Source organism: Rhinatrema bivittatum, chromosome 1 (assembly GCF_901001135.1).
Source record: "Rhinatrema bivittatum chromosome 1, aRhiBiv1.1, whole genome shotgun sequence".
Taxonomy (NCBI): Eukaryota; Metazoa; Chordata; class Amphibia; order Gymnophiona; family Rhinatrematidae; genus Rhinatrema; species Rhinatrema bivittatum.
The window spans coordinates 427,209,905-427,227,887 of record NC_042615.1 but is presented as its reverse complement, the minus strand read 5'-3'; the positions used below and the strand labels follow the sequence as shown (position 1 = coordinate 427,227,887).

The window sequence follows — 17,983 nt, the reverse complement described above, 5'->3', positions numbered from 1 at the left end:
CTTATGAAATAACCATACATTAATGGCAAATAAACAGAGTGTCAAACATTTAAAAGTAGAGAGCCAAGAAGCTGTAACTGGAAAAAAAAAACTGCATGCTATCAGCATTCAGTTTATATATTAAGCCCAAACTTGCCAAGAGACAGCATAGAGGGACCAAATAAATAAGTAAATAAATAATAAATACCTATGAGGCTTATATATTGTTTTTCCAAAAGAAGCTCATAATGGTTTACAAATCAGCATTCTTCTTGGTCAACGATCACTTACTGTGTATCAACATTCACATTCTAGGTCAACACCACAGTAAATATATAATCTAGTTCCTGGTCATACATTTTCTAAGTCATCCCAACAGTAAATACAAATTCTAATTCTACTAACAATACCCTTTACATCGTTCATTACTTATTGCTTGCTCCACTAACATACATTATCTCTAGTATTGACATTGATTAATTGCATGCATTTGTAAAGAGCCATGTTTTCAGTTTACGTTTGAAACTCTTTCTTTCTGTTATCAAATGTAATGACTGGAAGAGAGTTCCACACCTTGGGGTCTGCTATGGAGGACATTCGGTCTCTTATTTGCATTAGGTGTGTGTTCCAGGTAGAAGGCACCATTAGAAGTCCTTTGTTTTGTGATCTTAGGGCTCTCTGCGGTGTGTAATGTTGAAGTGTCACTCCTAATAAGCATGGATTAGTATTGTTGATGATATTTGAAAATTAGAGTTAATACTTTATAATGAATTCTGGATTGTACAGGAAGCCAGTGTAGTGCAATCAGCGAGGGGGTGATGTGGATAAATTTCCTTGTCCCTAGTAGGAGTCTTCCAGAGGCATTTTGAAGTAACTGTAGTGGTTTTATTAAAAAGTGCAGTCAAAAGGGCTGATCCCCGAGGGATTCCCATAGGGAATGGGGTGCCCTAGAACATAAGAGGACACAAGAATATAAGAAATGCCATACTCGGTCAGAACAAGAACCATCAATATCAGCATCCTGTGGCCAATCCAGGTGACAAGTACCTTGCAGATCCTCTAAAGTAGATCTATTTCCTGTTATTCAGGGATAGCAATAGCTTTCTTTGGTCTCCCTAGCCAATAATGTATTATGGACTTTTCCTCTAGGAACTTGTCCAAACCTCTTTTAAACCCCGCTATGCTAGTCACCTTGATCACATCCTCTGGCAACAGATTCCAAAGCTTGATAGTACACAAGAGTGAAAAAGTACTTTCTATGATCTGTTTTGGATCTGCTGTTTGTTAGTTTCATAGTGTCCTCTTGTTTTAGCATTATTTGAAAGGGTAAATAACTGTCCTTTATTTATCTATTCCACCACACTCATGATTTTATAAACTTCTACAATATCCCCTCTCATCCTTCATTTTCCAAGTTGAAGAGCCTTAGCCTATGTAGCCTCTCGGCAAGAGAGCCATTCCATCCCCTTTATCATTTTAATCACCCTCATCTGCACCATTTTAGTTCCGCTACGTCTTTCTTAAGATGGGTTGACCATCCACTATACTCAAGGTGCAGTTGCACCCATGGCTCAACACAGAGGCAGTATGATATTTTTCATTTTATTCCCCATTCCTTTTTGGATCATTCCTGACATTCTATTTGGTTTTTTTTTTGACTGTCGCTACACACTGAGCTGAGGTTTTAAATGCCTTGTCCAATGTCCTTTTGGTGACTTTAAGCAGAATGGGAATTGTGGCTGTGGAAGTGATTTAAAGGTTTTTTTTCTTTGCTGAACATCTGTAAGCTGGTTTAATGCACGCTACCTTATTTTTGGATGGAGCACCTGTTTCATTTTGTTTTTTTTTTAATGATAACTGTTTGGACTTTGCCAAAATTTCCATAAACTTTCTGGGTGTTTTGGACTCAGCCTTGTGTGTACTGGTTTCCTGTATCTGTTAAATTCTCCCAGTGGCCTTGCAGGAGTGTTCCTGCCCCCTGTCCACAGGAGCCAGCAAGAGAATTTTCCTTTTTCCCTCACCCTATGTTAGTAATCCAGTGCTCTACAGAAGGTAGCCCCTCCTTCCCCTGAGGTGGTACACATTTACCAGAGTGGGACTGTGATATGTTTATGGATGGGGTGCTCTAGCTGAAAGATAAAGACTGACAAGTCTAATGGTAACGTGCAACTTAACCAGACAGTTTTATTGTGGCCCAGAGTTGGGGTCAGCTGGTATATAAACCCCTGGTGTGCATGAATGGTTTGCTCTATAGTCACAGGGAATGAACAATGCTATATGTTGCTGTAGTAACATACTTGGACATGGACTAAAAAGCACTATTCCTGCAAGATTTGCCTGGTTGCATTGACATCCTGGCAGAGGTTCTGTACAGATTGCGAACAGCAGCTAGTCACTCCAAGATGAAATAACTGTAAAAAAAATACACAATTCAGGAAAAGCCTTTGGCAATATCTGGGTTTTGAACATTTACCAGAAATAGTAAACAAAGGAAATTCCAAGATATTCTTCACAGAAGAGTCTATGAGTATGGTGCCAGCTGACACAAAAGGTTACATACATATATCCTCTAATTCCTGTTCGCTTTAGCACTGCTGCAAGTTTCTGTTGTCTGTAAACCGATGTGAAGTTACTAAACAAATGTCGGTATATAAAAATTGCAAATAAATAAATAAATGTTATAAAGTCACTTATGAAGTTTAAGAGCAGTCCTCAATTAACTCTTTTGCAAATAGTTCTAAATTCATTCCACTGAAGCTGTGAATGCATTTCAGTAAATGTGTTTAACACAGATATGGAATTTCCAACTCATTTGTAGGAAAGTTATTAAGGACTGGACTATATTGTATCCTGTTCAGAAATACAACTACACAAGTGACTTCATAATCAATGATGTCACCATATTAACTTCTCCAAGGAAACCATACTCTCTGCATCCTGTCATATTTCCTACTGCAAGACTTTAAAGGTTAATTGATTTTAAAGGCATTAAAAGAAATGTCAGAACCTGTAGAAACAGCAAAGCAAGATTCTGAGAAAAAGGCTGCAGTGGGTAAAGCAGACGCAGTGCCTAAAGAGAAAAATATATCTTTACCACGCAAAGTAGAAAGGGTAGTAAAGGAAACCAGATCCGTGATCATAGACATAGGGACAGGATATTGCAAAGCTGGATATGCTGGACAACCTAGACCACCTTTTGTGATTTCATCTATTGTAGGGAAACATCTTCAGCAGACTGCTAAAACCGGAGATGACCGTAAAGAAAGCTTTGTTGGACAGGAACGTACTAATGCCAAGATACCTTTAAAACTCATCAACCCACTGAGGCATGGCATAGTGGTAGACTGGAACTGCATGCAAGATATTTGGGAATACATATTCTATAAAGAGATGAAGATCCCTCCTGAGGAGCATGCTGTCCTGGTATCCGATCCTCCACTGAGTCCTACCACCAACAGAGAAAAGTATGCAGAGATGATTTTTGAGACATTCTGTTCTCCAGCAATGCATATCTCTTACCAATCTAGACTCTCTATGTATTCTTATGGAAACACTTCAGGGCTAGTTGTAGAATGTGGTCATGGCGTTTCCTATGTGGTACCTATCTATGATGGTTATACTATGCCCAGTATCACAGGAAGGGTGGACTATGGCGGGGAGGATATTACCAAATACCTAATGAATCTATTAAATGAGACTGGGAACAAGTTTACAGAAGAACATCTTCAAGTCATAGAAGATATTAAGATGAAATGTTGCTATGCTTCTTCTGATCTTGATTATGAAATGGATTTGCCACTCAGTGAATACAGAGCAGATTTAGAACTTCCAGATGGGCACCTCATTACCATTGGCAAGGAGAGATTCCTTTGTTCAGAAGCTCTTTTCAAGCCATCACTCATAGGATCAAATCAACCAGGGCTGCACAACTTGACCATGACCTGTCTCAATAAATGTGATGACATTTTTAAAAAGACTATGATGAACAGTATCTTGTTGTGCGGAGGTTCCACCATGCTAGAAGGCTTTCCAGGGCGTTTTCAAAGAGAACTGAGCAAGATATCCCCTCAAGATAAACTGTTGACTACAGCTTCCCCAGAAAGGAAATATTCAGTCTGGATTGGTGGCTCTATCTTGGCCTCTCTCAAGTCTTTTCAACAGCTTTGGGTTTTTAAGAGGGAATATGATGAGGATGGACCTCATATTATTTATAGAAAATGCTTCTGAGCATGAAATAAAGAGAAAGCTATGACCTTTCAGTTTTGTATCTCTAGTCAATGAATCTCAAATTAATCCACCAGCCCTAAAACTCTAATGAGACCTAAATAGCCTATTTTAGGTATGAATAACAGTTTATAAGATTACAATAATTTATTTCTAACATTGAATTAATTGAATCTTAATTCTGTTCATATATATAAATAGCTTGAGTCAATTTTTTCCCAGAAAGGAGAGTAGTATTACCTTAACTGGCGAGTGCTTTTCAGGCCAGTCCTGTAGGTAGGACCTTCACACTTTATACAGCTAGGTAAGCAGGAGCAGCCACCATTCATAACCCATCCCCTCCAATATGGTTCTGATATTCCCAACAGATACCCTGCATAACTATTGATGGGTTGATTTTGATTGAAATTCTACCTTTCTTGACTGGTGGAAAATCCTTTAAATGGGACTTACCTGGAAGGCTCCTTGGCCTGGCTTTGTTCGCTTCAGTTTATATCACTTTAAAAGCTTTAAAGAAATATTTGTATCACTAAACAAAACAGAAAGCAATTTGCTTTCTTCCTTATTTTATTATCTGATCGTGCATACATCGACAATGCCGGAGAGCAGCTGTGACCCAAGATATGAGAGCTCTGAGTGATGCAGCACCAATTCATACCTTATAAATGATCTTAAGACACTGATAAGCACTGGACAAATCAACAGTCAGGATATCTTGCTCTACATTGAATTCCAAGAACTAACAATTAATTCAGTGTAACTAATGCATGCATAAGTTTACATTTTTCCTAAGAAATTACTGTTAACTTTTTGGAGTAAATATCTCTAAATTCCTCCATATATGGTTAGACTTTTGTTATTAAAGATTAAATTAATCTATAACTCTAGCATGCTGTAGCTATGTCATTTTCAGTACTTCTGCCTTTAGCTGTCCTAGCTAGGCCTAAAGCACAGTCTCAATCCTTATGAAAGTAGTTAGCATAAGCAAAGGATTTCAAGCTGGAAATCTGAAATTTACCACACAGCCAAACTCACAATTTTAAGGCAGCCGATGATGACTATCTCAGTCTGCTCCGGTTTTGTGGAATAGTAACTGTCATATAAAAAGATATTAAAGGTTGTCAAACATATTGAGCATGGCAGAAAATAAGTTATTTTTGTGTGAAAAAGGCTGTTGTTATTTGCCTCCTGGACCCTTTATAAAAGATCCCATGTCATGTAGCTCCTTTCATAGTCTATGGTAGTGATTTTGTCACTTGGTTTCTTTTCATCTCATGGTAAAAATGGCAAACTTAACATGAATAACCCATGCCATTTTACCCTAGCTTGGGTCATGAGGGGGAAACATGAAAATAGATTTTCTCTCTCTACAAATCACTTGCTGCATTTTTTTTTATGACAGTAGTCTTATTTGAAGAAATAATACTGCTTTTTCTTCAACTTATTGTGGCACTCAATATTTTAAAGTGCTTTGTCCTGACCCTACATCCTAACAACCAAGATAACACTCTCACATCCTCTTCTCTCAAAGATACAGTATCAGTGCACAGAATCTAGAAAGGAAAAACCTACTTTCATACCATCATTCATACTCACACACAATCTTACACATAGAATATGCCTCAAAGGAATGCATACCAAAGCACACATTTACAATAGGGCATATCGTTCTTCTAGGCACCACTCAGGACTACATCACAAGCAGACACAGTTCCACAACCTGGCAACACTGCATAATACAATAAGAATCCAAACCCTACTTCTGCACATCCGCAAGAGCATCTTTCACAAGTCCATACTTCTGCATCATTCACATCTTGTAAAATACAACTATGCCTCCAAGAAATGACATCATGCTGAATATGTCTACATTTTCACTGAACATTTTCAGTTTTAAATAAAAAATGTAAATAGTCATTTTCATGCCTTCCAGGGGTATTTGCTGTTGAAAGCAGCTGGGTCCCTCTTGATGTCTATTGGGTGGGGGGGGGGGGGGGGGGAGGAGTTGTTTGAGGCAGGGCTTTGTGTGGGGGACTCTCTTTTCCATAGTCTATGGACAAACCAATGTGTAATGATTTGACTGAAAGAAAAAAGACCTAAAATGCCTCAAATATAAACTTATCGCTTCCAAAAGTTCTGCTAAAGGTTTTACAACTAGTCCAAAATGTGGTGGCTAGGCTCATTACAGGATCATGCATTACTGATTAGAGTTTTCATTCTTTCCCCAACCAGCTTGAATGTTCTTTGGAACCACTTTAAATAATGAACACGTTTAAACTGTGTGATCATCTATTTCTCAAAGTCTTTCCTAATCTGTTAACCCCCTGACATCCCTTAAGACCTGAGTTTCTACATGTACATCAGTTCTTTATTTTTAGATGTCAATAATCCATAAACTAACATGCTGTTTTCCATCTTTATATTTCTGGGCATTAGGTCAAGTATTACACCCTCCCTCGTGGGTTCTATTAACATTTGTTTGAGCAGAGACCCTTGGAGGCCATCCACTATTTCTCTACTTCTTATAGATTCCACAGAAGAGATACTCCAGTCTACATGAGGCCGATTAAAATCATCAATGAGCAACACTTCTTCCTTCTTCCCCATCTTTTGGATGTTTTCGATCAAATCTCTATCCAGCTCTTCTGTCTGAATCGGAAGCCTGTAGACCATTTTTGTCTCATGATGTTTTTTGTTCCACATTCTTCTGACCAATCTACTGAGCAGTAGACCAATAAAAAGACTTTCTTTGCTATAATGGGATTATTTAGCATGAGCCTGACTATCGTTTTGTGAACTCAAGAGTCCTCACACAAAAACACCCTCACAACTGTCACAATCCTGGCTGTTAATCAGCTTCCCTGCCAGCAGAAGTCCTCACAGAAGCACTTTCTCTCCTGTGCTAGCCACCTCGATGCTCCCATGACACAGTAGGGCCAGCCCTATTTAGCCCTGCCTTTCCCCCAACTTCGTGCCTTTTCATCAAGTTACCTTGACTCTTTGCATTGGCCCACCTTGCCTTGTTTTCCTTCTGCATGGTTGTCTGCTTTGTCCTGTGGGTCCCTGTGGCCTTCTACCTTGCTTGTGGCCTTCTGCATTGGTTTGTGGCCTCTTTGGCCTTCTGTCTTGCTTGAGGCCTTTCTGGCCTCCTCACCTTGCCCTGTGCTTTTGAGCCTTCTTGTCCTGCTCAGCTTTGCCTGGGCCTTTGTGTCTTTGTGTTTCTTTGCCTTGGTCTTCGGGCCTTCTGTATTTCCCTGCCTTGTCTAGTCCTGTCCAGTCCTTGACTCGTTCTGTCTAGTCCACCCTGTGGACCTTCTGTGTTCCGTTCTCCAATCTTTATCTCCAGATTCTGCCGTGTCTCCGGTCCAACCTTGACTTCAGGCCAGGCCTTGCCTCCTGTTCCAGCCCTGTCTCCAGTCCCTGTCTGCCTTCACTACCAGTCTATGCTTCAGGTTTTAGTCGACTGGGACAGTGCCATTAGATGCAATAATAAAACAAAAAATTTACGGTAGATAGGGATTAGGGGGCGGGAGGAGAGGGGAATAGGGAGGCAAAGTAGGAAGGGTTATAGGGAATTTCCCTTCTAGTCTGCCTCTTAATTGGAGCCAACTGGGAGGGAACTCGGAAAACCTTATGTGCGTTGCTGCACGTATTTTTGTAAAATCACCCCCATTGCATGATGCCACCCACCTACACATGCATGCACCGATATTAAAATCAGCCGTGCAAGTGCACACGGGAATCGTATTTTATAACATGCGTGCGGATTTTAAAGTCAACCCCTTTGTGTATTTCTTGATCTTTTAGTGTGAAGGGCAGATTTGTTTGTTTTGGTATCATGCATTATATGTTAATGATTTTGTTTCTTGTAGTCTGCAGAACACATGATAGTGTATAAGAAAATATATTGGCTACAGAATATTGTATATTTAAGTTTGGCATCATGTGGTCTCAAAAGATGTCATATGCTGAGGGTCAAAAGACAGTAAGGAAACTTATGTCAGAATTAAAAGTAGAATCCAAGGGAAATTATCTTCTATAAATCACAGCAGCATCTGGAAAAACCCATCGGGTACTGTTACAGCAGACACATTTGTTTTCTGACGAGGAAGATAAGATTACTAAATATACAGACAAAGGATCCCTCTGTCTCTGATTCAAGGTAAAACTTTCATCTTTTTAATCCTTAACTGAGCTCGGCACCTACTGGCTAAGTACAGAGGTCTTCGGCTGTGGGAGGAGAGGGCATTTGCCATCACTGCTGCATTTGGCCTCCTGCACCTGCTGCCTTTCAGCTGAACTAGTAGCTAAGTCCATGCCGGGAAACCCAGCTACTGGACCAAGGCACACCTCTGAGGGACCACGGAAATCTCCTCAGGAATTCTCAACTGGGGGAGGGACCTTTAGGTATCACTGCAGGAGAGTGGGGCTTTCTTTTCCTTAATTTAGAATTTCAAAGTTCTCCTTCCAAAAAGCTTGAAGCAATCCCCATAGGGAGATGCACGTCCATCATCTGCTGGAGACGGAGAATACTGGCAGGCTGGGATCACTGCAAGGCTATATATCTGTGACGTCAGCTTGCTCCATCTCTATCTGCTGGCAAGGGAGCATAAACCCACTGATCCTGAGTCCATCTGTCTGCACACTAGGAAATACAATTTTGCCACTGAACATTTGTGGATAGAACACTTTCAGGGCTCAATGCAATGCACACTTCCCCATAGCTAGAGGTTCATGGATAGTAAACAGAAATCCATCCGGTAGAATCAAGTCTTTATTATAATTATTGGTAACCAGGAAAGATATTTTACACAAAAATGTAGTTAAAAGCTCTTATGTAAGAAAACTGTACAAAGTATATCTCTGAATCACAAAACCACACAGACTGCCTGAGCTTCAACTATTGGGATGCTCAGTCCATCGTTGGAATGCGTAACGCAGCATGTGGCTAGATGTTGAACACTGAACAAAGTCCTTTGCATTTTAAATTTGAAAAGCACAGTAGATGTAGATGTAGAGGCAGATGCCATGCTGACCATTTTAAAATGTTTTATCAAATATGCATTGCAAATTGGATTCAGTGGTAGATACATTAATCTAGGAAACTCAGCTTCCACTGGATGCTTTTGTTAATCTTTGGTGCCACAAAAAGATCTGCATCTGAAATGAAAAACACACACTTTTTAAAATTACAGTACAGACAATATGAGAATTAAATTAACTCACATTATAAATTCTCCACATAGTTTATCAAAACCACAAAAAGCAACAGTTCAGCTAACTTGCAATTCTTCGCTCATGTACTATGACTTCTGATTTCCGGAAGGGTCCTTGTTATAAGCCCTTTTATTCAACATCTATTTGCAGCCACTGGCAAAGATCATCGATGACCTAGGGATTAAATATCACCTTTTTGCAGATGATATACAATTATACATCTCCTTGGATCCTAGTTGTAAAGAAGTGCTTACATGTTTGAATCATTGTTCATAAAAATTTCTCTCGGTGCAAACAAATTAAAAATGAATCCTCTGGAAACAGACATTTTATGGGCTAAGAGAAATGATGAGTATGCATGTCCATCTTTCGCTACTGTTAGAATTAATTAGCAATAAAGGACTCAGTACATAGCTGGGAGTTCTTATCTCTCCTCATCATTTAAAAATATTATATTAACAGTAGAAACTGCTTTTTCAATTTGCATCAGTTATGGCCTATCCATCCAACATTTGGTCTGAAGTATTTTTAAATCAATCTTTATACCATAATTAGATTATTGTAATGGTTTGTACTTAGGCCTTCAAAGAGGTTACTCAGGAAGCTGCAACTAGTTTAAAATTCAGCAGCATGCCTGTTGACAGCATTTAAAATCAGGCAAAACATTTCTCCAATTCTAAGACTGGCTGCCAATTTTGCTTGTGTTAAATTAAAAAAAAAAATGCCTTCAAAACTCCACCAGGATTGGGCCCAAACTAAGCAAGAAATTAGTGACATAGAGATCCAACCTGTTCCTCTGTTCAAAAAATGAAGGACTGGTATATGTACTCAGTAAGATAGACTAGGTAGCACAATTGTGAGAACAGCAATTCTCACGGTTCCATGTATTTGGAACAAGCTTTCATAGTACACTTGCTTACCAGACAATTTAAGGGTATTCAGATGTAGCCTGAAGACATGCATGTTTAGTACCAGCATTGGTTAGTTATTGTCAGTAGAGTGATCTTCAGAAGAAAGACAAGGTTATTATTGCTCAGATCTGTTTGCTACACCCTTGGAGGACCTGGGCTCTAAATACAATGCTATGTGAGCGACAAGGCCTGGAAGTTGGGATGCCGCAACCTCCCCCGATCCTGAGTGATGAGATCTGGGGAAGTCCCCAGACTGATCGGTTTCCAGATGGCTATCTCCCATAGGAATGGAAAATAGATGTGTCTCGGCCAATGAGGGGCTATGAGGATCATAGTCCCCCATCCTCACGAAGCTTCAAGAGAGTCTTCGCCAGCAAAGGAATTGGAGGATATGCGTACAGAAGACCCTTGCCCCAATGATGGGCCAGGGCGTCTGAAGCTGGTTTAACCTCCCTTACAGGGGAAGAACTGAGTTACTTTCCTGTTCCAGGGGGACGTGCACAGATCTATGTCTGGGATCCCTCAGAGGTGAAAGATCTTATTCACCACCTCCTGGTTCAGGGACTATTTGTGGGGTTGGAAGGCACGACTCAGTTTGTCTGCCACCACATTCTCTGTACCTACCAGATACATTGTCTTGAGCATCAACCAATGGGATAAGGCCCATAAAGAAATCTGGACCACTTCTTGACACAGGAGGTATGATACCATACCTCCCTCCTTATTGACATACTACATTGCTACCTGGTTATCTGTTTAGATTAGGTCAACTTTGTTGGACAGCCGATCTCTGAAAGCCTATAGCGCGTACTTGATCGCCCGGAGCTCCAGGAAATTTATCTGTCAACAGCTGTCCTGAGCAGACTAGAGGTCTTGGGTGCAGAGACCCTCTACAGGTGCTCCCCAGCCCAGGGTGGATGCATCCGTGGTTAGGACAATTTGTGAAGGAGGACTCCAGAAAGAGATCCCCCATTCCAGATTGGAGAGTACCCGCCACCAGGACAAAGAGTCTCGGAGAGATGGGGGTTACTCAGATGTAAGCCTGGAGGTTCTGCGTGACCTGGTGTCACTGAGGCCTCAGGGTCCATTGGCATGTATAAACATGGCCCAACAACCTCAACATGTGCCATCCTGACACCTGCTGACTTCTCTGGATCTCTGCCTTAATGGATGTCAGAGTGGCAGTCCGTGAACAAAGCAGGAAGACCAATGCCTGAGGCGTGTCTAGCAGGGCTCCTATAAAGTCCAACTGAGGTGACGGACTGAGAAGGGACTTTGGGTAGTTGATGACAAACCCTAGTGACTGCAACACCCAGATGATCAAGCTCATGGACCAAATAGCCCCTGCCTGAGATGTGCTCCTGACCAGCCAATCATCCAAATAGGGGAAGACATGCACTTCCAGCCTGCAGAAGTGTGTCGCAATCACAACTAGGCTTTTTATGAAGAGATGTGGGGCTGACGCTAGCCCAAATGTACTGGAAGTGCTGTTTCCCCACTATGAACAGGAGATATTTCCTGTGATCTGGGAAGATCCTGAAAAGAGTGTACGCCTCCTTTAGACTGAGGGAGCATAGCCAGTACCCATTTTGCAGAAGGGGGATCAAGGTGCCCAGGGAAGCCATCTTGAACTTTTCTTTTTTTTAGAAACTTGTTCAAGGCCCTTAGGTCTAGGATTTTGATGGAGTCCTCCTGTTCTCTTTGGATTCAAGAAATACCTAGAGTAGAATCCCCGCCCTCTCTGCCTTGGTGGAACAGGCTTGGCCAACCCTGGCCGTTAAGAGGGTGCAGAGCTCCGCAAGCAGTACTTCCTGATGCACTACCAGCCCCCAAAACAGGCACGGAGGGCAATATGGCAGGGCACCCAATAGGTTTAATTGGTACCCCTGATGGACGATGGACAGAACCTATGGTCCGAGGTTATACTGGGCCACTAGTTCACAAAGAACCGAAGCCTGGGGATCCATCATCTCTGGTATAGGCAACTGGCTTATGCTCCCTTTGATCCATTCAAAAGTTGACTGAACCGCCGGCTGGGGCTTGGGAGCTCTATGCTGTCTGGGGTAGTTGCAGGAGCTCACATGTTGTTGACAGGAGCGTGAGGTTGGAGGATAGTACTTCTTCTGGTGATAGAAATACTTCCTCTGCCCCTGCCTCTCCAACCTCCTGATGAGGACGACGGGTCCAGAGTGCCAGCAAAGAGCTGCTGGAGGGTCTTATGGTGGTCCCACAACTGGGCTACCACATCCCTCAACCTATATCCAAAGAGATTCTCCCCAGTACATGGCACATCAGGGAGCTATTCCTGAACCTCTGGACCAAGGTCTGAGGCCCGCAGCCATGCCATTCTGCGGGTGCCAATTCCCACTGTAGAGGCCCTCGCTGCCATTTCAAAATCATCATAGGTTGCCCAGACCTCGTGTTTTCCACACTCCAGGTCCTTCTGCACCAGCGATAGGAAAGAGTCCTGCTGTTTCCTCCCAAGAGTGTCTAACATCTTGTGGTTCTTCCCTGGGGGTGCTGAGGATGGGTCTGAGAGTGCCTGGCCCTCTTGAGAGCAAATTCAACAACCACCTATTGTGGGGGAGCTGACATTATCAAATCCAGTAGCCTTCTGGATGAGGCAGATCCCAACTGCCTTCCTGTTAACGGGGTAAGGGGGTATTCCCATATCCTCAACAGCAGCTCCTTAAGGATATCGTGCACTGGGACTGCCATGATTTCCTTAGGAGGCTCCACAAACTGGAGGATCTTCAGCATCTTGTGCCTGGCATCTTCCTCCAACAACAACAACTGAAACAGAATGGCTTCCGCTATTTACCTGCACAAACCTTGGGAAGGGGACCTCCTTCACTCTTCTGGAGGAGACGGTTCTGAAGGCAGACCCTCCGAGCCCTCAGAGGAGGATCTGTAGTAATCATCCTTCCAGAGGTCATAGGACTCCTCATCCTCACTGTAATCAAGAGCGGATGGGGCCCTGGGTGCTTGGCCTACTTCTAGAGGCGCAGTCACTGGCAAACCCAGTGCAGGCCCCGGCAAAGCTGGATGGAGGGTAGCAGTCTGTGGTGTCTCTGCCAGCCTAGGAGGAGCATCCTGCTCAGAGGAACTGGGAACAATTACTTCATCAGTCAAGGGAAGAATTAGTACCCTGCTGGGCATCGATAGCCTCCTGGGAACCGGCACTAGCTGGGCTGATAACATACCGATGAGTTCATTAAGCCATCCCAGCAGCGGTTCTAAAGCAGAAAGGAGTTGTGTCATGCCATTGTTACCACAGGACTGATGCCCTGCAGTGTCTGCACTACCACCAGCTGGATGCACTGCTCCAGCTCCTCCGCGATAGTTGCCGAAGCCAACACTGACTGGGAGGAAGAAGGGGTGGCCAGATCTTCCTTAGATCCCCGAGGTGAATCAGCGACTGGCACCAGGACCGGTGGAGACCATGACGGACCCCCGGCATCAATGGAGCATGGGCGCTCATCACCGGGGGTTGCTTCAGGGGTATTACAACATGAGCTGGGCATCCTCGTGCCCGGCACCGTGTATTGAAATCAAACGGTGCCGATGCTTCCTTGGCTTCACTCGGTGTTTGGCCTGGTCTTTCTCCAGTGCTGAGGTTGAAGATGAGGAACCCAACTTCCTCTACCTGGAGGAGACTGAACATGGCCAGTCTCTGGCACCCTATCCACCGATGGTTCTGATAATGTCAATGGCATGGTGTCCATCAGTGTGGCTTCAAGGTTCATCAAGGTTCACCGATGCTGAAGGCTCAGACTTGCCTGACTCAAAGAGTTTCTCCATCTTGTCAAGTCAGGCACGATGTCCCTTCAGGGTCATTTGGGCACACTTGCGACAACCTCGGATGTCATGCGATGCCCCCAGGCAGAAGACACATATATCATGTGGTCCATGATAGAGAATGCCCTTGGCACTGGGGACATAGACGAAAACTGGAGGAGGCCATGACGAAAGAAAACACCCGAAAATGCCGAGAAACCTATCTAAGGAGGCTATGGGAGGGACCCAGAGTCTATGGAACACAAGGAAAACCCCAAGAAAATCAGGGGAAAAACTGAAGAGCTCACTCACACCGTAATCAAATGTCGCATTTATTTATTTTATTTTATTTAGAGTTTCTTCTATACCGATAGCCGTTTGCACATCGTATCGGTTTACATACAACTAAGAACTTATGGGCATAGCCCTTACATAGAACAATAGCAAAATATGTAAAAATAAACCCAAGAGAATATATATGTAATAAGAACAGGGACTATATAAAGGGGGTAACTTAGACAGCTACAAGAAAAACTAAATATATGTTAATGCATGTGATTATAATACAGGGTATCATGCTAAAAATAGCATTACATTGTACAAAAGACTATAATACATGGTACAGAGAGTCATGGTAATTCAAAAACAGTGTTCTTAGTCAGTTGCCATGAGATAAGGAATAAAGCCTGAGTTGGGAAGCTGTATACATAAAAGATTAAAATGAGATGGTCCTGGAAAAAACAAAGGGAAAATAAACACACACAAAGGCAGGAGAGAGTTACGCAGGCATAAGGAAGTAGGGGGGTGACGTGTAAGCGACTTGAAGGTAGTAGAGAGTATTTAATGGAGATACAGAGGACAGTGGAAAAACGGGGGGAGAGTCAGTTGCAAGTGATCATATAATCGGTTACCTGCTGTTAGGTATTCTTCGTGGAAAAGGGGGGGAAGGGAAGCATAAAGGCACCTTAAGCAAAATATATAAAATCTATTGCTATACTATATTTAAAAAAATTGATTATTAAACTTTAGCTCATTATGCTATCAACCACCCTAGCCTCTTGCCAGTCCAATGAGCAGAAGTTTGATCCAGGAATTAAATCCTTGTCTCCCTTACAGCAATAAACACCACTGAGCCATCGGGTTAACCTCTCTGGAAAGACCAATTCTAATAGGGGAGAAGAAATTTCAGTTCCCATAATCAGTCCTTGGCCTCTCTGCTGAGACTGCCAAAAAGGATGCATATTGACTTTAAAATGCAAGCAGTGGTCTTGACACCTGTCAAATGATACTTTTACGAACCTTGCTGTACAGTGCTAACAGATCTCTGCTGTTGATAAGAGGCCATGATGCTGTTTGCTGTGGAACTGGGGCCTATGACCTAAAAGAATAGAAAAGAGGTACTATTGAATGAAGATTATAAAATACAGCAGTTCATTACAGACCATCAAATGTATATACGCTGATGAATTTCCCAAAAATTCAGTTATTTAAAATTAGAATAAAAACAGTCTACTCTTCTATTTCAGTCACCTTTTATTTGCAGGATATTCTATAAATAAGCACAGTCAGAGAAGCAACTGCTTGAGGTCATAGGGCAGGCAAGAATTACACTGAGAAATCTGAATGTACACACACAAACTATAGCTCAAAATAGAGAAACATGCAGTAAAATGTAGTCACTTAAATTATCATCTGTATTCTGTTCCCTGTCCTGTTAGGAATTCATCCCCTTACCATTTTAAATAAGACTGACAGAAAATAATTTGCATTTTTCATTTTCTTTTTTAGTTTCTTTGGTGCAGTAGTATTCACTTTGATCCTTCCAGAGCTATAACCAAGTCCAAAGCTCAGAATAAGTAAAATATGCACATTAATTGCAGGTGAAATTCTTCTAAGCACAAGGGAAGAGCAGGATCTGGGGGTGATCGCATCTGATGATCTTAATTAAGGTGGCCAAACAGGTGGATAAAGAGATGGAAAAAACCAGAAAGATGCTTGGCTCATAGGGAGAGGAATGGTCAGCAGAAAAAGGGAGGTGATATTGCCATGCATAGGTCCCTGATATATATAAACTCATCTTGGGGGGCCCCAAACAACTGCATGAATGGAAGGGGATCTGTGGCTCAAAAGGTTTGCTTACCCCTGCCCTAGATGAAAGGTGTTAGGAGAGACATGACAGAGACATTTGATTACCTTCAAGGTTTCAATAGAAAGGAGGCTCTAGAACGAGGGGATCAAATGATGTGGTTAAAAGGCGTAATCTTAGGAAATATTTCTTTACGGAGGGAGGTGGATGTGTAAAACAGCCTCCCATTGGAGACAAAAATGGTATTTGAATTCAAGAAATCATGGGGATCTTTAAGGGAATGATGGGAATTGTAAAGCTAAATTAGTTGGGCAGATGGGTGGACTACATAGGCCGTATGGTCTTTTTCTGATGTCATGGTTTTATGTTTCTAATAAAGTCAGATGGCAGCATTTCAGAAAGATTCTGCTTAGGTAATCTAAAGCCTGTCTCTACCAATACGGTAGCGCCTCCCCTCATGGTTGCAAATTCACTGCAAAACACAGCACAGAGTTTCACTGAACACCTGAATTTTTAATGTTTTCTTTTCCAAAGGGCCAGTACAGTAACAGCAGCAGCATGGTATAGTTAAGAGAGGACATGGTTAGTGCAGTTAGTGTAGCTGGGTTCAAAAAAAGGTTTGGATAAGTTCTTGGAGGAGAAGTCCATTAATGGCTATTAGTCAAGTTTACTTAGGGAATAGCCACTGCTATTAATTGCATCAGTAGCATGGGATCTTCTTAGTGTTTGGGTAATTGCCAGGTTCTTATGGCCTGGATTGGCCACTGTTGGGAACAGGATGCTGGGCTTGATAGACCCTTGGTCTGACCCAGTATGGCATTTTCTTATGGTCTTAAGTTCAAACAGTGGAGTCAAGGAAGCTTGCACTGCAGATCAAGAGGAGGAAGAGGTTCTGAGGAGTCTGTGCTTTAGCAAGCTCCAGTGGTGGTTAGGTTCTATTCTATTTTCTGAACACAGCTCCTCAGCAGCATTGGTTGCTGGAGGAGTACAACAATGTACTTTAGAATGCTTCTTTCTGATCGTCAGCAAGGTCTGGAAGGATATCATGCTTGATAAATTCAGAACTTTCTAATTACCATAAACTGGATACAAATATTAGGTCTTAAAAGCAACAGTTTTTAATAGGTGAAAAGAATCAGTACATTATAATAATGACACGCTTATCTTAAATGTACGCCCAGATTTCCATGTGGTGCTAGAATAGGTAAACAAAATAGGAACCCAAACCCTGTTGTGGGTCTCTGCTCAAGAAAACTTTCTGCACTTTTTCAAAGAAGCACAATCAGAACATGCTGCAGCTGAAAGTCGAGAGAGCTGTACAGAACTTACAGGAGGGGTAGGGGTCTGCTGGGTCTCTGAAGTCCAGATTTCAGGGATAGATCTCTCCATGACATCTAGAGTCTCTCTGAAGGTTTGCTGCAACTCTCTGGCTTCTTGATCATATTGGAAAAGAACGAGTCCCTTCAAAAGGCTGTGCACCTCACCTAGAAGGAGCAAGATGCAATGGATACAGAGCCTGGCGAAACAAATGACCAAACAGCCCAGAGCAAGCTCTTAATCCCTCATTGTCATGTTCACAAGACACATTCTCCTCCTGAGCTGATATGCTTCAGTTACATCTATCTGCTAGACCAAGCAAAATGTCTTGGAATCCACATACATATTTGATAGGCAGCCATGCTGTTTAACTTCGCTAAAGTATGGAAACAGCTGTGAATGGCAAAGGGTTGTTTTTCCATTGACTTGAAATTCTCAGCTCTCTGGCAGAACTGTTGCTTTCAGAAGAAAA

The 17,983-nt window shown here is 42.2% G+C and overlaps 2 protein-coding genes across 4 annotated transcripts in view; one reads left to right on the top strand and one right to left on the bottom strand.

Moving 5' to 3' along the window:
- Window positions 1–2,917: 2,917 nt before the first annotated feature.
- On the top strand, window positions 2,918–4,238 carry LOC115080997 (actin-like protein 7A). The gene has a single exon (XM_029585501.1). It carries the CDS (start codon window positions 2,977–2,979, stop codon window positions 4,204–4,206), a length of 1,230 nt encoding a protein of 409 aa, XP_029441361.1. The 5' UTR covers window positions 2,918–2,976; the 3' UTR covers window positions 4,207–4,238.
- A 4,728-nt stretch (window positions 4,239–8,966) lies between these two features.
- ELP1 (elongator complex protein 1) overlaps window positions 8,967–17,983 on the bottom strand; it is a 273,772-nt gene continuing 264,755 nt past the window's right edge. For all 3 annotated transcript variants that reach the window (XM_029603978.1, XM_029603967.1, XM_029603987.1), the window contains 3 exons: window positions 17,524–17,678; window positions 15,408–15,486; window positions 8,967–9,363 (listed from right to left, as the gene is read on the bottom strand). In XM_029603978.1, coding sequence (XP_029459838.1) covers window positions 9,296–9,363; window positions 15,408–15,486; window positions 17,524–17,678 — 302 coding nt within the window. In that variant the 3' untranslated portion in view covers window positions 8,967–9,295. The remainder of the gene's footprint in view (window positions 9,364–15,407; window positions 15,487–17,523; window positions 17,679–17,983) is intronic.